Source organism: Falco punctatus (assembly GCF_963210335.1).
Source record: "Falco punctatus genome assembly, chromosome: 11".
Lineage (NCBI taxonomy): Eukaryota > Metazoa > Chordata > Aves > Falconiformes > Falconidae > Falco > Falco punctatus.
In genome coordinates this window covers 6,398,134-6,424,326 of record NC_137591.1, presented here as the reverse complement: position 1 = coordinate 6,424,326, position 26,193 = coordinate 6,398,134, and the positions used below count along the sequence as shown (strand labels likewise).

The 26,193-nt window shown below is 51.6% G+C and overlaps 1 protein-coding gene across 3 annotated transcripts in view; it reads right to left on the bottom strand.

The window, feature by feature from the left end:
• SSBP3 (single stranded DNA binding protein 3) overlaps window positions 1–26,193 on the bottom strand; it is a 55,858-nt gene that overhangs the window by 5,423 nt on the left and 24,242 nt on the right. For 2 of the 3 annotated variants that reach the window (XM_080406218.1, XM_080406220.1), the window contains exons 5-9: window positions 13,538–13,627; window positions 5,356–5,436; window positions 4,498–4,557; window positions 2,297–2,363; window positions 2,113–2,189 (exon numbers count right to left, since the gene is read on the bottom strand). In XM_080406218.1, the coding sequence (XP_080262344.1) occupies window positions 2,113–2,189; window positions 2,297–2,363; window positions 4,498–4,557; window positions 5,356–5,436; window positions 13,538–13,627 (375 nt within the window). The remainder of the gene's footprint in view (window positions 1–2,112; window positions 2,190–2,296; window positions 2,364–4,497; window positions 4,558–5,355; window positions 5,437–13,537; window positions 13,628–26,193) is intronic. The other variant, XM_080406219.1, reaches the window with a different exon arrangement.

Sequence of the window (26,193 nt, the reverse complement as noted above, 5' to 3'; positions counted from 1 at the left end):
CGCGCTGCCAACTCCTCCCCCCCCCACGCCGCGATGCATCTTTTTGGGCTGTATTTCTGCCATTTAGAGAAAAAAAACATGCTAGGGCAGGAGGAGGGATGGCTGGCCATTTCCTATCTCACAGCCCCTCAGAGCGCTCCAAGCTGGATTTGAAGTACAGTACTTCAGTGCCGTGGATTTTTCCGTGGATTTAAGGATTCACCGGAGCACGGTGCTCATGCCAAAGTTTGTTTTGAAGAAGCAGAAAAGGGTTTTCCCCAAACAAATTACTGGCAAGTCCTTAATTGATCAAAATTCCAGCCATTTAGACTGAATAGCAGCATCAAACCCCTTGTTTGGGGGAGAAAAAAAAAAAAAAAAAAAAAAAAAAGCTCAGCGTTTTTAATTGGAGCTGAAAGGCTGGAAAACGAAGCCAGCTGAAAGATGCTTGGGGAGGGTGGGGAGGGAACACAGCTGTGCCGAGCGACCTGGATGCTGGGCTCCCACAAGACACTGCTGAAACCCAGCGAGCTAAAAACCCTCTTCACAAAGGCAGTGGCAAACCTAATTCTGGCTTCTGCAGAGCTAAAACTGTGACTATAAAGGGAAAAAAAGGCAGCGGTGATGGGCTGCAAGGGATGATTCATTGTTGGTGCATAATAAGTGGCTGTTGTCTGGATGCCGGGATGTCCTGGCTGGATGCTGGGATGTCCTGGCTGGATGCTCTGCAGCCCTTTGGAATAATTTAAGCAGTACTTGGGAAGGTCCTGATGCAAAGCCTCAAGAAAAAAAAACCCTGGGCATGCAAGTTGTGAGGGGCTGCTGGGTTTGGTTCGGTATTTTTGGTGGTTGCCCGCACAGGCGCCGGTCCCTGGGTGGCTGCGGGGAGGCAGCACCCCGTGGGTGCCAGATTGGGAAGCCCAGCGCTTCTCCAGGGGAAGGCTGCCTTTCAAAAATCCTCTTCGTAATGTAGGTACACAGGGAACGGCAGAGTCAAAAATAAAGCTCTGAACATTTCACAACTCCTGCCGGCTCCCAGAGCTGCCGCCATCCCACGCGGCGCTCAACGCGCGCTCGCCACTTCCAAGTTTCATGGCGAGCTTCGCAGGTGGGAAGCGAGCAGCCTCCCCCAGGCAAACCGCCGCCACTCGCCTTGGCGCAGGACACGCTAACAAATGCCGGGTTTTTTGGGTGCAATCCTCCAGGAAAGGAGGATTTTAAGCAGAGCGGCGGCGCTGTTGGAGGGCTTGTCCGTGAAATGACGCTTGTGCAGGTTTTTTTATCCCTTGCCCTAGGATGGATCCGGGTGCCTGCGGAGATGGCTGGGCATCCCTGAGCAGCATCCTCAGGCTGGTGTTAAAAAGAGATGACACAACTCCCTCTTTACACAATATTCACTTATCTCAACAGTCTCCGGGGGAAAAACAAAACAAAACTCCAGCGCGCCCGCTTGTCTCTTGACAGACTCTGATCCTCGCGCTACAAACTCGACGTAGGCGATGATGCAGAGAGGATAAACCTCCAACCAAAATATGGTAATCTGGTGTTGAAGTCTCGTAGAAGGAACAAACAGCAGTGAGTCAACAACAAGCCACTCCATAAAGTGAATCAAGGGAAAGACAGCATATATTAACCCAGATCTGCTTAATTCCACGAGTGTACTCCCCCCCCTTCCTGAGATGGAGAGCTTAAGCAGGCAGCAGGAGGGGCAGGTGGATGGGAACCTCGCAAAGGCAAGCCTTATTCCCCTGCTGAAGGGATCTTTGCCATTTCTTTTTATTTATTTATTTTTAATGCAGGCCTCCTTTCCCTTTCCTCCTGTTAGGGTCGTAACTATTTCCCAGGCAGGCAGCGTAATGCACTCACGGGCTGCTCCGGCACGGCGCTAAGTGCCATCCCCTTTCACAGAAGGGCAGGAGGGAGGTTGCAATACCCTTAATGAGCTCTGAAGACCTCACTCATGTGAAAAGGAGGGATTCCCAGATGCGAGACTAATGCAAAACGCATTAACACTAATGGGGGGACGTGGTAGTGGTGTGGGGGGGGACTCCCAGCCCTTCGAGCCCCTGGAGGTTGTTTCGATGGCGTGTGGAGTTTGCCGAGCTGTAAGATGCTCTTTGGCGCGGGGCTTACCTGTGGACCGGGACCCATGGGGCCCATCCCTCGCGGGGGATTCATCCTTTGCATGGGGCCGCCCATGTTAGGGTGCCCTGTTGGGAGGAAAGCAGGGGCGTTACACAGTGCAGCAGCCACTTCGGGTCCCAAATTAAGATCTAACGAGAAACGTTCACGTTCAAACCTCCTTCACTGCGTTTACCTTGCTGTCGCGTGGGATCCATTGAATTGGGCAGCAATGGCTGTGTACCGGGAACGGCGCCCGGGGGCTGTGAAAACAAGGGGAGGAAGATTAAAAAATAATAATAATGGCTACAATGCAGCCCCACAGACACAGATTTGGGTCGAGGCTTTAGGCTTTCAGTGGGCTCCTCAGTGTGCTCCCTGGGATGCCTGCTGCTGCCCGAGCATCCTGTATCCTGCTGCATCCCACATCCCAGCCATCTTCCTACAGCCTCTGGGTGTTTGCCTCCCCTTTCATTTCGCAAACACTCTCTAAAAACCAAACAAGGCACCCGTGTTTCCTCCCCTCCCCACAGACCGCACAACATCAGGCTGCCCTATTTTTGGGGAGTGGGGGAAAGCCTGGGCTGAGTGGGGCAGAGGTGTCAAAGCTGGCAGGGAAAGGAGACCGGCAGCTTGGCTCTCCGGTATTTACACAGCGGCAGGGCCAAACTGTACAGGTTGCAGCGATTCACCAGCTGCCAGCAGGGAGATGCTCTGTTTGCAGCAGCCCAGGGTTGGACCTGTCCCCATGCAGGCAGAGGAGAAGGCGGATGCTCCCCCTCCCCAAATCCACGCTTTGCTCAGGCAGCGTGGCTAAAAGTTCAAAGGCTGCTCCAAACAGATAAAGGGGGAGAAAAACGCAGATACCATCTGCTTGGGGGAAGCAAACTGTAAACAGTTTTGCTACAGTGCTGCCTTTCATTTGAATGCTGACACATGACGGATCCCACTGCTGGAGGCTCTGGGTGTGCACGGCCGCACTGAGGCACAATCTGCCCAGCCCCAATTTTTTGCAGCCTGGAAGCTGGCAGCAGGAGGAAGATAAACCAGGGGGGGTTTGTAGAGATGGATATTTACACTTCTGCTGCCTGACCTTCCCACCTGCCTATTTATTCCTCTTGTCCCTCTGGATGCGACTGTAACCTCGCCGAGCGTAGGCTTACCCAGCAGAGGTTAACCTACCTCTGTGTAGGTACAAACTGTTTTATACATGATGTTGGGGGGAAAACAAATTAAATCCTTCCAATTAACTGTACCCACTCCTGGCTACTTGACCCTGCTGCAAAAGCAGCCTCCCCAAACTGGTCCCCTGCCTGCCCCAGCTCACTGTGCTCACCCCTCCAGCAGTGCTTGGGACCACAGCAGGACAGGGTCCTGTTAAAGTGTCCCGTGAGGAGGTGCAGTCCATCAACACCTTGCTAAAACAGCCACCAGTGCTGTGGGTGCGGGGCTCTTCCAGCTCAACCGAGGGTCCTACACCAGTCCCCCCTGCCCCCGAGTCTTCCTCAGCTACGTCTCAGCTGTCTCACCATCATTTAGGAAGTTCCAGCAACTCAGGTCTCAAATCCAACAAGCAGAAACACAAAGCAAGCTGCTATGTCCTGTTTCCTGACTATCCTGCTCTTTCTGCTAGTAAAAGCTATATGTAGTATATAATAATATATATATATATATAAAATATATATATGTATGTATATATAAAATAATGTTGTTAGCCCAAAACCAAGCTCCCCAAGATAATTTTTGCACAGTCACCTTTGCAACTCAAAGGAATGACAGGTTTCCTTTAATTTCCCTTTAATGACAAATAACCTCTGACTCGGTCGTTACCCCACGGATCTGCATGGCATCATTGGGAACCAGGCGAATTCCTCAAGCAAAGGCCATGAATTCAGGCAGCGCGTGGGGTGGAAGCCTCCATCCACAAGGCCAGAAACAAACTGCCCTTGTTTAAGCTGGGATAAGAGGATAAACCCAACCCAAAAAATTCAGCAGTGACCTGCCCCGCTTGACCCCGCTGCTGATCTAAGCGCTCGGTCAACCCAGCAGCAGGATTATCTCCATCACTTTAATTTTCTGTGATTGCAGGGAAAATCCAGCTGGGCAGTGAACACACGGCACAGTACGGCCGTGCTGCAAACACCGGCAATAAAAAGCAGCACGTTCTCCACCACCATTTACACCCTGGATGCACCCAAACCTCAAAATAAAATGAAAATAAACCAGTTATGAGACGTTTGATGCTCTGGCACCAACAAAACGGAGGATGCCCGAGGGAGGTGATGCTCTGCCATCCCAACCCATGGAGCATCTGCGGGACACCTGGCCCTTGTCCCCCTCCCTGGATAAAAGCCACCCTCAGGAAAGCTGCTGGTGCGGAGCCCGAGAGCACAGTACCTGGTTGCCCATCCTGATGGGGGGCCGGGGACCTCCAGCGTAGCGCGGCGACATGAACGGCTGCAGGGACACAAAAGGGAGGTCAGGGCCGAGCTGCGGGGGGCAGCATGCTCCCCACGCACGCCGGTTAGACTGTACACACTGGTTTTGGTGTTTTGTTTTGTTTTTTTTCTGGAGACATCCTTTTTAAAAAAGTTAAGTTTCAAAAGGGAAAAAAAAAAAAAAAAAAAAAAAAAAGGTGTCCGGAGTCCGTTTTTTAAACATTTTCTCTGTAGACTTAATGTTTGAGAGCGTTTGACATCAGCAATACTAGGTGAGGCTGTTAAAATTAGTGCATGGGAAACCCTGAGTGTTAGATACTGTTCAAGTTTAAATATATAGAGATATATATTAAAAAAAGTGGCAAATAAGCACATACAGACACGCACACACAAAAAATCCCCCAATGCTAAGTACTGAAAAAAAAAAAAGAAGAAAGACTTAAAGTTACTTTTTCTTCCACAATTGCTGCTACTAACAGAAGCTTAAAAACCCACATCAAGTTAAATTTCTGAGGCTACCTTGGGAAGGTAAAACAGTCTGATACCCATGATTGACTTCTCAGTCCATTGACAACTTCCAACATCCAAAAAAAAAAAAAAAAAAAAGAAAAAAAAGAAAAAAAAGAAAAAAAAAAAGGGAAAAAACCACCATTTTGCTTTGGAGCTGGGGTGCCCGGGGGGATGCTCCCCGGGGAAGCGGGTACCCGCTGCCCAGCATGCTTATAGAGGGGGGGAAAAAAAAAAAAAAAAAAAAAAAAAAAAGGCAAATCGAGCGCACGTCCCGGTTCACAGCCCTACCCATCACTAGTGTCTTTACCTGACTGTGGGGTCCCATCATGCTGTTAGGATTGTGGGGTGGAGGCTGTGCGTGTGGCGAGGGCTGTGACCCAGGCGGTCCCTGTGAGGTCAGACAGTAGAAGGAGGTTATAGATTAGCACATGAAAGCGCAGAAAGAGCTAAAAAAAGGATTGACGGGTGGACCTGTTTTGTCCGGGAGTCACTTATCCCATTTTTATTTTTTTCCTTTTTTTTTTTTCTCTTTTTAATTGAATTTCTATTAATTTGTAGCTGAACAATGAATAATGATATATGCAAAAAAAAAATTTAAAAATTAAAAATCAGAACATCTGTCAAAATACAGCAGCCACATTGACAGTAAACGGTCCGGTAGTTCAACCAAGTCTGCAATGATAAACACACAGGGAAACACTTTGCAAGGTCGTGCAATGAGGAAGAAAAAATATGCAGGAGAGGACCAGAAAGGTTGGGGGAAATACAAAAAACACCCCCAAACCCAAAAAAAAATATCATTTTTTCCTCTCCCATCACAAAGGTTGCGAACACCTCCGGGGTTTGTGGTTTGTTTTATTTTTTGACTGTGGTTCACTGGAGGTGCTGGAGCGAGCGCAGAGGACAAGGAGCACGTCCCGGCTCGCGCCTGGGCAGCATTTGGCCAGCACAACCCGGGCTGCATCGCCAGACCGTATGGATGCAACATCCTTCCTCGAGGTGGATTCCCTAAGGATGCGAGTAAAATGGCTTGCGAGCAAAGAAAGGATGTCTAGGGGAAAAAAGGAGAGATTAGTCGGTGCAGGTTTAAGGCTGCAGTGTAGCAGCCGCTGACATTTTGGGCTTGAACGCCCACTTTTTTTCTTTTTTTTTTTCTTTTTTTTTTTTTAAATTTCCCTTAAAAGCCCAAAATGAAAATTTGCTTGGAAAAACCGCGAGCTTGGTGCAAGAATATACTGGTGCGTGTTAACGAAAGGGAAAAGAAAAAAAAAAAAGTATTTTTTGAGTCAAAGGAGGTGTAATTGGTAGAGAAAGCAAACGAGCTTTGTCAGGAGGTGATGGGAAGCGACGGCAGGCTCCAGGACCGGCGCCGGAGCAGATGTTCTCTACCTGCCTCGTTACTAATTTCAACAAGTGTTCGCCTTCTAGCTGCTGCCAGCAATGGCATGGTTTGTTACCATGAGCAATTTTCTTAATTAACAGACATTAATTAGCCATTTAGCAATTTTGCAAGCATTTGTTTAGCAGCTTTCCTAAACATGAATACCACTGTGATAATGGTACTGATTAGAGGGTCCCCTAATTAACAGTACAGGGAAGGAAAATTGAAATCACATAAATTAAAAAGGGAGGGGAAGTTAATGAAGGCAGGACATATTTGCACCTGCAAATCTTTTGTACGGCAGAAACTTGAGTGCAATGTAAATAAAGTAAGAGGGTGGGTTTTTTCCCTCTTTTTTTTTTTTTTTTTTTTTTTGTTGTTAATTTATTTGAACGGTTCGGCAGCAAGACGCAGCCAAGCAGATTTAAACCAACAGCCTCCTGCCAGCCTCTCTGCTCCAGCCATGCTGCACCCGGGAAATGCAGTCCCAGCATTTACACCACTATTTATCCTCCAGGAGCCGAAGGCAACCAGCCCCTGCCCCTGCTGCCTGGCGAACATGGGCTGGAAGAAGGTACAACAGCTCAGGACAACCCTCCGGTGCCAACAAAACTGTCTTCTCCATCCACCTCCATCCACCAAAGTGGAGAAGACAAACCTCTCTGGTTCCAGTTGTAGCATCAACCTCCTTTAGCAGAAGACCTCTGCAAGAATCTTGACTTATTTTCGCTTCTGCGGCAGCTAACTCTGCACGACGCAAAGCACACCGGGAGCAGTGGCCACGTCCCACCATGGGTTCATGGAGGACAGCATCTCCCAACGAGGGCTGGCCACCACCAAAGCCCTTCCTACGCATCACAGCTGCAGGATTTGGGATAGGCAAGATGGGCAGAGGTGAACGAGTGAGGAAACCCAGCAGAAGGGAAAATCCAGGAGTTGCAGAGGCCAACCCTCAAGTGCCATCAATGCAAGGGTCAACAGGTCCTGCACATCGCCTGCCTTGCTGCGCTGCGAGGGGGAGGTCACTGTTATCCACATACTGGGCAGGCATGCAGAACCCCACCTGAAATTACCAAAGCCCTGGTTAAACCCCTGACATCCTCCCTCTCACATTCCCCTGGCATGTGAAGGTGTGGAGTTAACAGGTATCAAATGTATGGGGGATGTGGCCACCTACAGGCACCCCAGCTGGACCTGGAGGTGATGCTCTGGGTCTGCATTCAGAGCTTCAGAGCAGGTAGCCGTTGGTAGCTGTAGAAAAAGCATCTGTAAGACACCGCAGCATCTTCACCAGAGAAAAATCCCCCGCAGCAACTGGATGTGGAGAGCATCAGTTGTTTGTGCCGCTGAATCCTTCCCCTGCTGCGTGGTCCTGCCCTGTCGCCCCAAGGCTGCTCCCTGGGATGCTCCAGGCTCGGCACCGCTGCATCCTTGCCGCTGCATTATCCCATGTGGTACCGCTCCCGGTGGAGACTTGTGGAGACTTCTGGATAACGTGACTGCAGACACCCAGCTCATGCAAATGTCTCGGCAGGCAGGGAAGAGCCGACAGGGACTTTTTTTCTTTTTCTTTTTCTCCTTCTTTTCTTGCTTTTTCAAAACAGCAACGAGCAGCAGCATCTGAAAAGCTTGCTCCGGGCTGCAAGCGCTGCGGCCCCCTCCCAGCACGGCTGCTCTGCTCCATCAGAAAGGCAGACCCTCTGGATATTGTTATCTCCATAAATACTTGCAGATGTTTCAGGGCCGGGACCCACGTTTGGCTGGGAACGCCTGCCCGATCGGTTGCTTTTTTGCCTAGGTTTCCCTCGCTGCAGAGGAAGTGGCAGATGATCCCGATGGATCACGGCGGTCGAGACAAGTGTTTTGCAGAGATGACATGTGGGCTCCAACCAATAGAACAACCCTTTTTTCTTAAAAAACGTGTATTTAGCAGTTATTAACTAGTGATGTTAAAGGAGGAAGCTGAACACACGCAGTCCTGCTTCCTTCACATCTCAAATGCCCTGGAGCCGCATCCCCTCCGCAGGGCTCCATCGGACACCCCATGTCAAGCGAGCAGGACCTGCCCTGCAGTTAATTCACTCTCTTCTCAAGACCACTGCTCTCCTCAACCAGAGAAACCCCATCATCTCTCAAGTTTTCTTTTTTTTCCTTCACTTTTTCTTTCTTTTCCAGAACTGGCTGCCTGGCACAGGGGGTTATTTTCCCCATCCTGTAGCTGCCTCACAAAAAACCCAACACACAACTCCAAACAGCTAAAATGGCATTCGAGGAAACCGTTTCCAACAGCTCTCCGTGCCCCAACCTCCTCCCTGCTTCATTTCTCCCCCCCTTCTACACTATGGTGACTTTAAAAGTCCAACCTGGCCCACCAGATGACCAAAGTTTGCTGCCACTGCTGCCTTCCACAGGGAGTTTCCAGGCGATCAGGTTATTTCCACTCTGTCTTTCATGAGCTCGACTCCTCAAACTTCTTGTAAAATATTAAAGATGGAAAATGGCACCAGCGATCATAGCTCTGCGTGTGTCAATTTATGTTTCCAGCGTAATTCACCACAAATGGATCATGTTTTATGGGCTACATACTTTCAGCTAATGGGGGAGTTTTTCTATTTAAAAACATTTCCAAGCACCTCTGGGGGCGGCAGACCGATGCAGGATGGTACGAGGAGGCAAAGCATCGCTGCCACAAGACACCAACGATTTTAAGAGTTCGCAATAGGAAGGCACCTTAGTGTTTTAAAATACCTGCCCCTACCTACTGGTTTTGACATTAGAACATACTAAAATAAATTAGATGGATATTAATTAAAGATGCGCCTGCGTTTATTGGACAGGAGCTCTAGTTCTACCGAAGGAGAGGGAAGTTTTGCAAGTTGTCAATGAAAAAATAAGACCTCTGAAGAAGCCTTTAGGAGAGATGCTCCAGGTGCCTTCGAAGAGGAAGACCATGGTCACCTTCCAGTGCATGGTGCCGGGTGAGGACCAACTGCACCTTCCCAAGAGAGGACAAGGCAAGGCGAGGCAAGGCAAGGCAAGGCAAAACAAGGCAAAGCAAGGCAAGGTGAGGCAAGGCGAGGCAAGGCAAGGCGAGGCAAGGCAAGGCAAGACGAGGCAAGGCAAGGTGAGGCAAGGAGAGGCGAGGCAAAGCGATGCAAGGCAAGGCGGGCCAAGTTCCCCCGCAGACAGCGGAAGGCAGCCGTGGGCAGGAGCTCTGCCTTGCCTGCAGCTGGGGCTCCCAACTGCAGAAGCCTGGTTTTAAGGAATATGTTTAACACAAGCTCTTCAGGAAACAAACCCATGTCAGCCGGAGCCAAGAACAGTCACCTCCATCTGGCTGGAGCACCCAAGAGAAAGTTGACTGCAAATCCCACCATATGCTCCAGACGCTCGGTACAAAAGCCTCGGGCATCCTACTAAACTTCCAGAAAAAAAAAAAAAAAACTTTCTCCGATGCTTGCTTTTGCTTTCCTTCGGCTCGTCAGCCACCTTCCTTCAAACCCTGCCTGGTGCAAGGCTGAGGCCGAGTTCTGCCCCAGGGTTTTGGGAAAGGCAGCCTGGTTTTGTGGTCCTCGTGCCGCCTTGCCGGAGCTGGTTGACCACAGCTGGTGGCACCCGTGGAGCAGTGGCAAATCCCACCGAGACGTCAGGACAGCTGAGCAGGGGGAAAATGGTGGCATCCAAGGAGGGAGCAGGACAACATGGACCCCTTCCTATTGCCCCTGGCTTTACCATCCTCACCTGCAGTGGGTGACCTCACCCAAAGAGATGCACCCCAGGATGCAGGGAGGAGAGGCGGGGAGGGCAGGGGATGTCGGGGGGGAGACCCTGGGCTCCAGAGCCCCCCGTCCTCCCTGGCTCCCGAGGTCTGTCTGCATTAGGGGGCAGTGTGGGAACACCGAGCAGCCGGCGCTTTGTTTTGGTGCATCTCGGCGCCGAGCCGCTGATGCATAGCTAACGCAGCCGCCGACATTGATTTATGGTCAACTTTCCATTTCATCAGCGTGCGGGGTAAGGGGCGGTGCGGGGACTTCGCACTGGGGAGAAGAGGCACGGCCACAGTGTGGGGGCTGCTGACTGCCCCCCGCCCCGCCCCCGCACATTTATTTAGTGTTCAGAAGGTGTGGTATTAATTGGTTTCAATTTTTAATTCTCCTTCCTACATTTCCCTGGCACCCCCCTGCCCGTCCTTTGAGGGATCTGCACCCCGGCATCTATCCAGCTTTCAAAACAAAAGCAGGAACGCCTCCGATGACCTTTAGGAGGATGAGCAGAGGGTTTGTTTGCTTATCTCAATGGGACAAAGAGAGAGATTTAAATAAAAGCATCTACCCACGCCGGTCGGTCGTCAACCCAGCCACCTTTTGTCCACCTTTTGTCCGGAGCGCAGCCCGATGCCGTGCCATGGGCTGGCACCAAGCAATGCCCTGGCAACCCAAGGGTGTCCAGGGCCTCTCCCTTCCCATCCATTTGGGATGGTTTTGGGAGACTCGGCAGGCTGCGTTTCCCTTGGCACCCAGCCCAAAGGCCGCTGCTGAGCCCGGCACGGGGAAGGGACTCTCCCTGCAAGACGGCGGACAGGCACTGCAGCCTGGACTCCTCCTCTCTTCCCCCCTTCCCGGCGCATCACTTCTCTTCCAAGCTTACTCCCACGGGTTTTTGAGCCACTAGCTCCCAGGAATGATCCATATGATTTTTTCCTTTTGCCAAACAGTGGTGCACATCTGAATGTGTGGGGCCTGGGGGGGTGGGGTCATGCACCCCCAGGGCAGCAGCACGGGGCTTCTGCAACCTGAGCTTTGCTAGTGACTCCCCCCTCGGCTCCCGGTGTGATGCCCCACCATGCCAGGACAGGATCAGGCTCTCTAAACCCTCTCAAAACCTGTCTACCCATGCCTGCCACCCTCAGGGATATCCCTTTCAGGTCCCCGGTGCCTGCACTACGGTGCAGAAGAGTGAGATGCTGAAACCCCATGAGCCCTCTCCATCTTCTGGTCTCCTGGCACGAGGAGGGCACCGGCCAAGGTGGTACCTCCAGGAACCTCACTCACTCCCAGGGTTAGCACACCAAGGGTCAGGGAGAAGTCCTTTGCATCTCCTGTGACCTTTTTGGTTTTGCCCTCTGAAGTTCAGCACTTTAATTTCCTACAGAGATAGGAAATTGCCCCCAGGCTGCAACTGGCTCGCTGCCGAGCCTCCAGCCCACCTCTGCAAAAGCTGGTCTCCAGCATCTCCTGAAGCTGGAATGAGCTCCAGCACCTGCAATAAATCAGACAGGCTTTCATGGAGGCGATGTTCAGACTGTGTTAAAAGGTGGGATTTTTCTTCTCCGCTCCGTCCCCAGGGCTGGGAGGAGAAACCAGATGTTGAAGGGCTTTCAGGAAAGACAGGCTCTTGAGATGTCACATGTAAGCCATATGCATCAGCGCCCGTCCTCCCTTCCCTCTGGCAGCGCTGGGTATGGGCAGCATCCTTGCGCACGACACCTGCGCTGGTGCCATTACTTCTGCTGGGGTTTTTAGGACCCTCCCCACCAAGAGTCCTAAGAAAGCTGGGCTGCTTTTGAGCCCCCCTCCCCAGCGGCTCCTGGTCCAGCCGCATGAGAGGTAGGGAACTAGGATGGGTTGTTTGCTCCTGAATCAGACCCTCAGTGCAAAAATGGTAGGGGAGGGCAGAAAGGAAAGCAGCAGGGACAGCTTGGAGGCTGTCAACGGGAACAGTTGAGACGGGAGCATGCACAGCATGTCTGGGGAGATGTGACTCCTCTTCCTCACCTTCCCCTCTCAGGGAAAGCCAACCCATACTCTTGAAGCCTTGCCCTAACTTCGTGCCAGTTTTGCAGCCCTCGCAGCTCTGTGTGAAGCAGGAGCCCCAAAGGACAGTCAGCTCCACCGCGGGGCGAGATCAGGACTTTTGGAGACACATTTGTTGGAAGCAGCAGCTTGGCACTCGAATTGCTGGCAGCAGCTATGACCTGCAAGATAGCATCTCTGCTGTTGGCTTCACCCTGTGCCGCCGAGCACTGCTACAAGATTCGCCTGTTTTAGGGTTCCCGATCTGTATCGGATATTCTTACTTTGTCAGAAGCATGTTCAGGAAATGGGATCTCTCTTAAAAAAAACCCAAAACCAACAACAGACAGGATCCTCCTTCCCCCTTCCCATCCACGCGCAAATGGCGATATCAGGCTCAGATATCGCCACAATAAATCACCAGCGCCTTATCGAGTCCGCCTGTCTACTGTCCGAGAAGTTCTCCCATATACAAATCACAAGCCCAGATAAAAAAAAAAAAACCAACAAAAAAAACCCAACAAACCAGCTTGCCAAAACAAATATTCCTTTCAACTCTTATCCCATTTCTTACATGAACAAGTGTTTCTTCCTCAAGATAGAATATTGTAACGTACCGAGAGCTTATGCCACTGCAAACCATGCCGTGCAGAGATCCCAGAGAAACCCAACCCCCCCAGATAGTTCAAGTATTAAAAACTCCTTTTCTGTGCGCTTGTTGAGATCCTTTCCACCAGCGTCACTCCAAACATACGTTACCCCCTCCTCGGTCAGAGCGCAGGAGAAGGAAGGAGCAAGGGGACTGCACTAGGTATTTGCTTACAAGGTGCCTCCACGGCATTTGGGGACTTGGCTGGAGCCCGCTCCTGCCTGCAGCCGCAGCCAGCATTTGTTAATGCTTTCAGTGATTGCATTTGGAAAAAATCAAGCGGTTAACCAGAGGAGGGGGAAAAAGTTTCAGGAATCAAAATCCAGAATGTTTTCAATTATGCACGTCTGTTAGGACTGGAGAACAAATACAATCCCAACCCAAACACAAACCAAGCAGCTTTGGAAAAAAACCATTGGTTGTAAATACACAGTAACCTCTTCGAGCAAGAAAGAAATTTGCTTTAAGGCCACAAAAAATAGAAAGCAAACGTGGAAGGACAGCAGAACACGAGTTATTCCTAGACAGGTCAGCTACGTGGGCATGCTGCTTCCCTAGCATCTCCTTGGAAAAAAAAAAAAACACAGGCATGACAGTGCTGACACCCAGAGCGTAAGCAAACACGTGCGCGGTGTAGAGGCGAGCATCGGGAGGAGCGGCAGCCTACCTGGAAGAAACCGGGCGGGATGGGGCCCCCGGGCATCCCGTCATTCGGGGGAATGTTTCCAAGCACGGGACTTGGGGCGGCAGCTGCGCTCTGCGGGGAACAAAACCAGGACAAACATGGTGGGTTTGAGTCGGAGTTAGGAAAAAAAACACATTACAAAAGCCGTCTCTCCTGCCACACCACACTGAGTCAGTTTGCCCGCTACCTCCAGAGCCCCCAGCTTTGCTCCCCGTGCCCTGAGCATCTTCCCCCCCAGGGGGGAACAAGCAGAGGATGCTCGCAGCTGGAGGGGCTGGTGCCTCTGCGATTCACCCACAGAGAAGATGGCCGCACAAAACCCAGGGATAATTCTGGGGCTTATTTATTCATTTACCCAGGCATTTGGTCTTGTTAATCCAGCGAGAAGCCTCATCCAACGTGTCACTTCAGGCAGAAGCTGTTTTGAGGCTTCTTAAATGCTCCTCTTACCCCACCTCCCCCTGCAAACTTGCTAGTTCACTTCTGTCCTCCAAAAAACAGGCTTCCCTGACCCCAACAGGATGCCAAGGCTTTATTATGGATTTCCACATCCATTGCGTGCGATCTGCGGGGTCACTCTCCCCCTCGGCTCTCCCCAGGACGAGCCACCCGAGTGGCTTCAGCCCTGAAGAGGAGGGACGGGGCGGACTTGGGGTACCCAGACACCTTGCTTGGCCCTGCTCATCATCTCTATTTTGTATTTACTCCCCTGCCGTGCTGCGGTGCTGGCGGTGCTGGGAAAGCACCAGCGTGATGGAAGGTCCTACCCAGAAGGAAAATGTAAGAAAAAGATCTTTCCCTGAAGACCACTGCTGGCAACCCATCCCTGCTGGGCTGGGGCGGTACCTGTGCCGCTAAGTGCACTCTTGTTTACCCATCACCAAACGCAGCCCCATTCCCAGGGCAGATACAAGGCAGCCTCAATGACACAAACTGGATCTAGATCACTGAACTAGTCCCTCCGCAAATTTTTGCAATGGACTTACCCACCTAAAACCACATGGCAGAGCCGAGGAAAATCGCCCACCATGAAAAAAAATGGGTGGAAAAAATTTCCACTGAGGAAACCTCATGAGCAGATGACGGGTACACGTGAGCCTGTTCAGCCTTGGTTTTATCCCAGAGCTTAGAGCACCCTGACCCCACCAAACCCCGTATCCCAACAGCAACCAAGCCAACCCTGGCCCCCGACCGCATCCGATGCACCGACAGCCACAAGATGTGAGCAGAGCGAGGAAGCTGGGCTGTCAGGACCTGAGGCAGCCCAGAAAATGAAGGATTGTTATTAAGGACTGTTATTGCCAAGGTGGGATCCCCATGTTTGGTTGGGAATCTATTTGGTGCTTAGGGACACAGTTCAGTGATGCACTTGGCGGTCCTGGGTTAATGGTTGGACTTGATGATCTTAAAAGGTGTTCCAACCAAAATGATTCTATGGTTCTATTCTGGACCAGAAAGCCTTGCAGAGGCCGGAAAGCATGAGGCTAACTGCTGCCCTGTGCCCTCCTGGGGGCCATACCTTGTGCCCCCTCCATCTCCCTCCAGTAGGAGCCGGTGTGCAGGATGCGGGATGAAGGCCAGGACCACGCCAGATGAGCTCTTCCTACCCCAGCACCTCTGAGCCACAAGTGTCAGAGACAACAGCGCAGGCTGGTTCCCCCAAAAGAGACCCCCTTTGCCAAGTAACTGGGGTCCCCCCCACGGCTACGGGGTCCTGCGCCCCCAGGCACAGCCCACGCTACGTTCCCCCCATGCCCCTGAACAAGGCATCCCGAGCAGCCTTCCCCACATCAACGGCCAGATCTGAGTGTTTTTACAGTTAATAAAAAAAAGTCCTGGCAGGAAAAATAACCCTGCCCATTCCAGGCTCTTTTTATACATCAGACGGCAGCAAAAATAGACGGGAGAGGGAGTGAACCCAGTTCTCCCCCTCCCTCCATCCCCCCAAGTGGGTCAGCTATAAAAGTAAAACCAAATCTTAATCCAAGGCCATGAACATATTGCAGTTTCTCTGCAAAGCAGATGACGGCTCTTAATGCAAAAATATATAAGACCGAGCCCCAAACTGCAGCGAGCCCATTTGGAATTTCCTTTATTAAACCCTCTATCACGCAAAATGCTTCTCTCCCAAGGCGGCGAGCACTGCAATAAAGCTGCCAAGGTGATATTTTATGGTTTCAAGAGATTTCCAGCACACCATAATCCTTTGCTGGAGGAATCTCCCAAAGCGAAATGGATCCCAAAGTGGTGGAAAGCGCGGACGGACACGTTATTTGGGGATCCAGGGGGAAAGTGCGCTGCCTTCCTCCCTCCCTCTGCAACTGGGAGCAGAGGGAAAAGGGCAAAGCAGCCAAAGAAAATCTTGAAGCAAATGCCCATTTTTCCACAAAACCGCAGAGTATTTTTCCGCGTTAAACACCCCGAAACCTCACCTATGCCTTCGCGGCGTAAACAGGGATTTAAAGTTCCTCACACATGTGGCGCTTGGCAGAACTCGGTAATTAAAAACCCGCAAGTGCCCTGAGCACATTGTAGGATGGGAGCCAAATTGGTCAGCCCTTGATGAATGATTTACAAGGCTGCGAAGTGACATTTTATTTCTTTTTTATTCCCCTCCCCATCACCGCTGCTAAGGTAAACACCGAGGCACCTTTAGCCCTGCTGAAGCGATGGGAGCACAGCTGCAGCTGCAGCAGCTCTGCAAAACCCTTGGGATATGGCACAAAAGGAAAGGAAGAAAAAGGGGGAGAAAAAGACAGCAGAAACAATTTTTCCAGACTTTAAGGGTCCTCACGTAAACCCCAAGGGCTTTCCAGCACCCGCTCCCAGTAAACCAGGAGGTTTTTTGCCCTCCGAGCTCCCCCCACCTGGCTTATTTTTACTATTTTGGCTCAGAAACTCTTTTAAGGGACTCGGGAGATTTCGGCTGCAGTTTGCCTGCCAAGCCCCTTTCACTGGAATATCTAAAAGCCCCCAACCCGCCCAGCACAGGCAGAGGCAAGGTGGAGGTGCCACAGCAGCCAGCTTCGGATGGGCAGTGGTGCAGGAGCACGAAGCCCGCCGTGCCACCACGTCCAAGCTGGTGCTGAACCAAAAGCACGTCCCGCCACACGAAGGCCCCTGTTGGCATGCACTGTCCCAAATTTCCTTCCACCAAAGCACGCCAGAGACCACTGCCAGAGATGAGCAAGGACAGCTCTGGCACAGCCGGCATGCCAGCTCGTTTGCCTTTTATTAGATGGTAAATTTGCTCCATGCTGGAAATAAATATACATGTGTTCCTGGGGCACACATATATAGCTATACATACACACACACACATTATATATATATATATATATATATATATATATGTATGTAAAAAAAAAAAATTTCCCACATATGTTGGATTTTTTCCCCCTTTTTGGTGGAAGCCAGCGGAGCAATGACAATCTGGATTGCTGCATTTCGCTTCCAAACCGAAGCTCTCAGTTAACACACCGGCTCGGTACGCCAGCAGATGCCGTCTAAGCCTTTAAATCGCACACTAATTGCACTAATTGAGCTAACAGTCTCTGTTTCGTCTCCCTACCCTGAGTCAACCAGCGTCTTCTGGTACTGCTGTAGAGATCCAAGCTGTTGACTGTAGTGTTATTTTGTCAGCCATTAAACGATTCATCAGAGTCATTAATTGATTTATTACTGCTGCCTGCGAGTATAGCTTTGCAAATAAAGAAGGATGGAGGTCAGGAGGCAATGGAAATCGGACAAAACAGCACAGCCAGGGGCTGGGCACTTGAATTATCAGTAGAAGCCTGCTTGCGCAGGACCGCTGGCATCAGGTTATGGGGGAAAAACAGGGCAAAAAAAAGAAAAAGAGAAGACGCGCTGTTTGGCTGCACTGCCAAACCAGTTAGTTTTTTCAGCTAAATTCTACGTAGGATGTAAAAGGGCTATTAACAATCTTGTTTTCTTAACCTAATCCTTAGGAAGAATCCAGGTTATTCCACTGTATTAATTGCATTTAAGAGCGGCAGGGAAGAGGCAGCGGTGCGGCTGCCCCGGAGCATCCCCGGCATCCCCAGCCACTCCACCAGCATTTTGGTGCCACTTGTTCCAGGCTGGCTGAGCCGGGAACACAACTCATCCCTGCTCGTCCCACAACCCTGGGAGGAGCTGCGGACCGGGGCTTTTATTTATTTACTTTCTTTAACGCAGAGTTTAGGTCTTTGCTAGGCGTGCAGGTTTGCTGAGCACAGGGTGCGGCGAGCTGCTTCCTGCCCCCCGCCCTGTGGCAGGCTCGACCCGAGTGGAGCCGTGAGGCACCATCGAGGCCAAGAGGGTTTTGGGGGCTGAGTTTAAAAACCAGGGCTGCCAACGCACAGCTGGTGGGCTGAAACTGCTCCCAGCACCGGGGTACCCCCGATAATAAGAGGCAGCACCCAACAAGGGAAGGTTTGGGAAGCTGGGGAGCTTTCTGGATGCACTGCTGCATGACAGCCCTTGGGATGCTGCAACGGGATTCTTCTTCCTCATCCCCATTGCTGGGCAAGCCTGAGCTGCCTCCAGGAGCATCCCCAAGGTGGGCTACGGTGCTGCACCCCGCCCTGTTAGGCTCCCAGTAAGGTGATACCCTGCGGGGTGGCAGGGCATCAGCCCAGCCCCAGCTCGCCACCCGCCCAAACCCGTCATTGCCTCACCAACAGAAGCGATGGTTTCTATTAACTACGAAAACCAGGTTCCCATCGGCAGTGTTTACTCTGCTGTTAAATGCAAGCCCGTGTCCCCACCGCACGCTCCGGGCAAGCAGCTTTGGGTTGCACAGGCAGCTGCTCAGCAGCTTTCACTAAACGTTGGGGTTTTTTTAGAAATAAAAATAACCTCCAAACAGTGGTGCAGAGCGCTGGCAGGCAGCAGAGAGGATGCTCCTTTGGTGGGAAGCACCACCAGCACCGGCCACTCTGCCAGCCCCAGCCTCCACCAACCCAGCAGCGAGATGGGGGGGTGGGGGGCAAAATTACCTTCACGGCACAGACCTAAAACCAAACTAAGGATGGCTGGACATTTGCTTTTTGGCTCAAGATGGTTTTGCCCTTGCTCACCTCTCAAGAAGAGTGGACCAGGAGATTTTGGCTGCATCTCACACCTTGCAGACACAGCAGAAGCGGCACAAGGCACTCGAGGGCAGCTGCCTCCGGTAGGAGCGTGCGGGGATGCTTGGGACATGTAGGTGATCTGTTATCTGTCTGTTTCCTTTGATTTTATTTTTTTGCCTAGAGCACAGGCTTTAGAGCCTAAGGAAAAAATCAGCGTGTGGGTCAGGACTTAAGCAGGCTGCGTAAACAGGTAATACGGAATTTAATTGGACTCCAGTTAAGCTTTTTCATCTTGTTAAAGCTGCCTTCATCTTACATAGCCAGGTTTTAAATTTAATAATAGAACCCTCCCACACCTCGCAGTAACCCGATTAACACCAAGGAGGATGGCACGCCGACCGCTTCCTCTGGACCCAGCCCTCAGATGCTCTCCTACATCAGTCCCCTCCACGGGTCGATGCCAGCATCTGTGTTCCATCAACGTGCATGAAAATAAATAAAACACCAGCCTGCTGTAGCTCATGTGAGTGTGACTGCCAGCCCACGTACCAGCCATGGGCATCCACTGCAAACCCACAGTGCTCACAGAGCCCCTCGGGTGGGCTCGGGGTGGTGGTGGGGCTGTGCACCCCAGCCCGGGTACGCCCGAGACCGTCCTGCTTCCTCTGGTGCAAGCCACTTGGCTGGATGCTCCAGGAGACAAAACAAACCGGTTTTAGCTTATCTTGGGGTAAGATAAGGTAAAAGGAGACCGGGATGAAGCTTTGTTTATCGACAAAAGGAAGGTATAAAAAAAACGCACCCCACGTTAAATGGGCCTGTAGCAGTATCACCGAGCCACCCAAACACCATCACCGTGCTCCCGTGGGGCACATGCTGTGCATACAAGTTCAGATTAATTATACTTCTATGATAGCACAAGTTTTTTGTGCTGATTTTAAACACACCACCGGCGAGCCGCCCGGCACGGGAAGCCCCAGCACACAAAGCCCCAGCGTACACCCGGCCGGGAACAGCCATGCTCAGCCACTTTTCTTCTCCTCCTTTGAAAAGAAAGAAACAATCCCCAGCCCTATATTTTCCTTGAGCTTTAAACATTAAAAAAAAAAAAAAAAGGGCACAACAGTTGAATGGTGTTTCAAGCTAATACAGGGCATTTTCCCCCCGCCCTTGTAAAGGATAATCTGAGACAGCAGCTCCAGCCACGAAACAATAGGATTTTAATCTCTTAAATCCGCGTCCCCCTTATCCCCGGGAAGGAAACCCCTTCAGTCATTTACAAGTTTGTAAATAAGGCTCTTGGTAGCATCTCGTGGACATCTGCTCCACCAGCCCGACAGCGTTCCTGCTAACATTTACAAACATCCTTACGCAAACACCCAGCGCGCTCTGCTGAGCTGGCTTTCTCTAAATATATCCCAAGGAAATAACTTGGCAGGGCTGCAAAAATTTCACAGCAACTGAATTAAAGGGCGGGGGGTGGGGTGGGATAAGGATGGGAGGTGTAAACCAGACTAAATGCAATTAGGCTCGATTTTGCACGCGCGTGTGTACAGAAAGTTTTACAAAGGGAAACTTCTGGGAAGTTAAGCCAGGCTTGCTGGTAGTGCTTCCCCTGACGCAGGAAGGGCTTTGCAGAGACATGCTGTGGTGCTTCACACCGCGTGGTCGGCTGCGCCCCATCATCCCTGGTGTTTAGGGATGCTTTGCCACAGGCATCCCTGAGTCCCCCCATCCCCAGCCCAGAGAGAAGGTGAAGCCGCAAGTCCCATCTCTCCCACTGCTGGCATCTTCCCCAGCACAAGACCCATGTCCAAGCCCACACCTCAAAACCAGTGTACGAACCCTCCCCGCTGCCAAATAGCTCAAATGGGTCCCGTGCAATTAGCAGCCTGGAAAATGCTGTAAATACACAGGTATTAATTACTATCAATTCTCCTCTAATAATTCCAGCAACAGACAGGCCAGGCTCTTTTCCAGCAATCAATACCATCCATTTCAGGGTCCACCTGCCAAAAAAGTTATATAAAATAATTATATAAAATTTTCATTAGATCATGCAATTGCTTAGGACTATTAATCTACCGCTCATCTATCAGCGCAGGATGCTCAGCTCTACCTAGGGCCACCCAGCTCCTTGCACTGCCGACCTGTATTTTCTCCTGTACCGGACACTTGGCGGTTCCCCCTGGATTTGCTCCTGATGCACCTACACAAGCTTTATGCAAAGCGTAGTGGTTAATTTCAGATTTTAAAATACATTACTCTTTTTAGAACCCAAAGGGAAATAGCCCCCGCAAGCAAAGCTGCCAGGAGAGGTCATTTGCTGGAGTTTTAGGCAAAGTTGTGATAGTTAAAGCAGATGGGAGCTTACTCCCCGTGCTGCCCCTCGCTTTGCGCTGCTGCTGTCGGGGTATAATTACGTGGGGTTGCATGGCTGGGTGCTTGTCGGCACGTGCACCGGCTCGCCTTCTGTCCTTGCCTTAAGCACCGCAGCTGAAAGCAAGTCCTCTCCTTTACCGGCCTTTGAAAAGCTCAGATTAAAGAAAAATACTGCCTCCCTCTCGAAAAAACAGTACTAATTTGGCGATGAGGTGCAAGAGAGGCTGCTGGTGTTGGCAGCCAGACTTCTGCTTCCCTGTGCCTGTACAGATCCACCACTCCTCTGCCTTCCTCCAGACAGAAATTGCCAAGGAAATTTTGGAAGGGGTTATGAGGAAAGCTAGGTTTAAATTGTTAATCTAATTTAGAAGAGGAAAAAAAGATATAATCCGTGGCTTTAGAAAAACACCGCACCATTGCACCACGTGCATTTGAAAACACATAGTCGTAACTTGTCCAAAGGATTTACTAACAACTAACGAGGATATTGCCAATCCCATCGGCTAGCCGGCGCACCGCAGAACACCCTGAAGGCACCAAGCGCCTGGCAGCGATTTCCCCATTAAAGATGGGCATAGATTTGTAATATTTTTTTTTCCATTTTTTTTTTTTTTTCTGGTCACTTTGTATTTCAGCTAGCCGATCTCATTACATGCTGTTTGCAATCAAAAATAATACAAAATAAGCTGTGAGTCTGCACGGGGAGCCAGTGATGCCCAGTACCTAACCATCATCCAGACCCAGGGAAGGGGGTGAGACACCCCCCCACTGGCACCTGCCTTTGCCGTACAGTGGGGAACACCATGACCTCCCCAGAAAAATCTCCATTTCACTGTTCAGGCACTGGGATGCTGTGGGATGGAGCACGGACACACCGGCATGGCACCCAGCACTTCCCACCCCCAGTCCAGCCGCAAAACAACAGGACCCGTCTCCACCCCGCAGGAAAAAATCCCGGTTTTCTCCATCCTCTCTCGCCGCGGGGAAAGAGAGGAGGGAATTAATGCAAATACTCCCATTCTTGTCATGCACTTGAATGCCAAAATATCCCATTTGCTTAAGCCTATTTTACTGCTAGCAGCTGCCCTGGTATTATTCCCCGACACCAAAGGCAAAGGGCAAAAGAAGTTGGTCCAGAGCAGGTGAACGCCATCTGCCCGTCCCTGACAAGATGCTGATGGCCACCATCTTCGTGTAATTACACAAAGCCCGTTTGAACGCCTGTGAAAAAGCTTGAAAAGCGCCGCCGTAACCTTTCGCAGGCGTTCAAACGGGTTTTGTGTACCTACAGAGGTGGCCGAGCAGCCGGCCCCGCTTGCAGCGGCCCCTGATGGATTTGCCTGCTGATCTGTGAAAAGTGAAGTTTTTCCACAATGAGCCTTATATATATATATATAAAAATATATATATATAAAAAAATATATATATAAAAAAATCAAATCCCCTTCTCTAACAAAGCGGCAGGTTAACAAAAAAAAATATCATTTTTAACAAAAGTGGCTTTGTTGATGTTTGAAGATGCTTTGTAGCACCTCCTCTGCACAGCATCTTCTACTAAATACACTAGTGGAGGGATGTCAATGCCTTAAATTGAGGCAGAGGGGGCAGCTGACTTAAACAAGGGCTGTGACTTGCTGCGTGGGTACAAAGTCCAGCACCTCCTACAAACCCTGGCAAGGCAGATGGGGAGCAAGGCAGTGGACTTTGCACGGGAGCAGCTGGCACCACTGCCGCCAGACCCAGGGCGGCCTGTCAGAGCCCTAAATTAACCAGGATTGATGGACTTACTGCAAATTTTGAGAACTGCTGTACTTGGTAGCAATGATGGCTATGGGCTTGTGTCCTCCCCATCACCCAATCGCACCCATCCTATAGGACCCACCCTATAGCACCCACCCTCCTGGGAGCATTGGCATGATGAGCCCACCAGGTTTCTGCACCCTTGATGCATCCCAAGAAGCAAGTATGGGTTGGAATGCCTTCATGAACCTGCGGTCGTGCTTTGAGACCCAGCCCAGCCCTCAATGGGCTGTTGCTGGGACAGCAACACTGGGGTGCCACAAGGAAAGCTGTTGGTAAACCCCAATCCCAAGCAAGATGGGTTTTGCAACCGAGTGACGCCCTTACCGGTGTGCATGGAGACAAGCCATCATGCCTCAGCACAATACCTGAAATTCCCAGGGTGATGCTTTAAAAATGATAAAAATATTCTGCCTTCCATGCAGTGCTTTACACTGAAGTGCTGCCTAGGAAAGGAGCCACAAAGCGTCCTGCACCTTGGCATCCATGCAGTGTTTTGCTGCGGAGCTATGGAGCTGCAGTGCATTCTGCATCCCTGCAGTGTTTTACTGCCTAGGTATGGAGCTGCAGAGCATCCTGCATCCCAGCATCTCACAGCAGCGCTGCCGACCCTCCCTGAGCCCCGGATGGCCACCGGTAAGGTCACAACACATGCGATCTCCCGAGTGCCACATCCCGGGCTCCCTGGTCCCTGGTGCCTGGGGAGCGGGTCTGTCCCAGCAGCATGGCGTGGCACTCTCTCCGGGAAAACTTAAAGCTTGAGCAAACAGCTCAGGTTTGAAATGCACCAAGCTCAAGGGAAGACGCAACACGTGGGTGCGAGGTGGTGGCAGGAGGAAAATCCCAGCTTTTCTCATCACCCACCAGCACAGGATCCCGCCCCAGGCCATGGCCATCACTCTCCTCGGCAGCACAAGAGACCGGGGCCGTGGCTCCGGGGGCACAGCCAAAACCAGAGCAGCGCTAATCGCCCCCAGAAATCACCCCTGCGCATCTGCCGGGTGTCAGAGATGAGGCTTTTTGGGGAAGGCGGGATTGCAGCAACTTTCCCCTCCTCTCTGCTCATCTAATCCTCCGGGCTAATCCCTTGCAGCCATATGGAGCCCTCACATCCCAAACCTGCCCCCAGAAAGCACCCGCGGCCGCCCCTCTGCACCCCGTATCCCCCCCAGAAGCAGCGCTCTGGACCTCAAAATGGGTGAGGAAAGGGTGCACGATCCCCCGCAGCTGCCCAGGAGATGCTCCCAACTGCTGCGCACACGTGGTTTCTGATGGAAATTCACACTAAAATCCTCCTTAAACCCAGGCGAGCACAGCTCCCATGCCTGTTCCCCCACAGCTTTTTTAAAAGCAGGGTTTATTGCAGCTGTTTGTGGGTGCTGCCCCCCAAAAATACTGTTTCCCAGGTGTGGTAATTGCTTGAGGCATTTGAAAATTAATGGAGCAGCTAGAGCAAAGGACAGGAGGAGTAAATCTGATGTAACCAGCATGTAATTCAGTGCTGTTCCCAAGAAGTGGTGGCTTCCTCCACAGCTGAAAAAAGCCAGGGGCTAAGCCATCGTGAAGGGGGCACAGATCTTCCCTGGTAGGCTGGGATTTTTTGGGAGGAGGAGGGTGAATTGGAATGGTTTAATTTCCAGAGCATTGTAACCATTTGGGTATGTTCTGGAGGAGAAGAGGTGCATCACCATGGGACAGGAAGGAATCCACTGTACCACCCTGCCTCCAGCCCTGCTTTCTCTCACCTACCCCTACCGAGGAAACACCCCTCCTAAGTGGCCCCACATTTTATTTACCTTAACACCAGCTCCCCACATTGCTTCAGCACCAGGGGCAGCAGCGTTCTGGGCACCCCAGAGCTGCCGGGCTTCCCTGCCGAAAAGTCCCCCCTGGGCTGTATAACTGACATGGTGCACATCAGGCTAGGGGAGGATTTCTGATTAAAAATGTTGGTTTTCTTAAATTAGGCTCTTTTTTCTGGCATGCTCACGGAGTGGTTTGGTTAGATGAAAGTCTGAGCTATGTTACCCTTAAAGCTTACAAAACATTAATTATTTCACTTCTAAGAGCATCTCTCCCTGTCAAAACGAGGAGGTTAATACAAACCCCCCATTTATGAACTGGAAGCTTTTTGAAGCCGGCTCTGGAGGGACCCTATAAAACCAGCATGCAAACCCCTGCCCCCTGACCCAGCAATAAACTAGTACGTGAGGCAGGAAAACTTAAAGTCTTGAGAGCAAGAGGGGGAAAAAAAAATTAGCCCCAGGCTTTCAGACAGCAGAGAGGGGGAGGGCGGGATGTGAGCGCTGAGCATCACTGCAAGATCTTGTTTAGACTGGCAGCACGGGGGAAAACTCGGTGACAGTGGGTAGGCAGAGTCCAAGGGGTGAAGGAGGGAGGATGAGCGGAGGGAGGGGACGGGCATGGTGGTCATGGCCATGAACTGCTGATAAAAACTTCCCGATGCGCTTTTTTCTTTCTTTTTTTCACACCCACCATTTGATAGCCATAGGTAAGAGCAGCTCCTCTGCTCCCTGCAGCCAGAGCCGCCCTCGCAACACCCCGCTGCAAGCCCAGGCACACCGCTGGCGGGTCTGCACCGCTGGCACGGCCCTCACAGCACCCTCCTCCCCACAGAGACATGCCCACAGGCGCCAGGATGTGGCCCCATCCCAGAGGCAAACCCTCCCCGGTCCCTCAAGCTGAGCATCCCGCAGCCTCCTGGCTCTGTGCCCGCTGCCCCTTGCCTCCCTGGCAGCAGAACACCCCCAAACTCCACGGGCAGGCAGACCCCAGGCTCCCCAAAAGGCAGAGGATGCCCCGTGGCACTCCAGTTAAGTTTTTCTAAGCCTCAGTACAAGCTGGAGAGGACACTCCCTGTGCAACCCTCCCGGGGTACCCAGCAGATGCCCAAGCTGTGCTGGCAAAGCTCCGGTGGGCTGCAGGGTTTCTCCTTGCCCTGTCCCAGCAGGATGGGGTGCCAACCACAGCAGCCCCCTGCACCCACCGGCGTTTTGGTGGGCAACGGCCCCTCCTGGGAAAACTTTTTCTGGCTGCAGCATGGCAGTGACGAGAGGCTTTTGTGCAGGCAGCACCCTGCTAAGCCACACAAAGCTGGGGGGGGGGGGGGCAGTGTTTCAAAGGCTCCCGGTGCAAGGAAGGGCCCCCTCCATCTTCCCCCCTCCCCAGGCACCAGCTTTTGTATTGCCTTGGCCGGATTCGTTAACTCCTCTCCCGGAGCTGGGGCCTCCTCTGCCTGCAATCCCTGTGGATTTTACCTCCAGGCAAGAGCAAGGGGGGGAAAGGGGGGGGGGGGGGGGGCAGGCGGGGGGGGCGCAGCCCAGAGCCATAAAAGAGCCTGGTAAAAACAACAGACTGTGG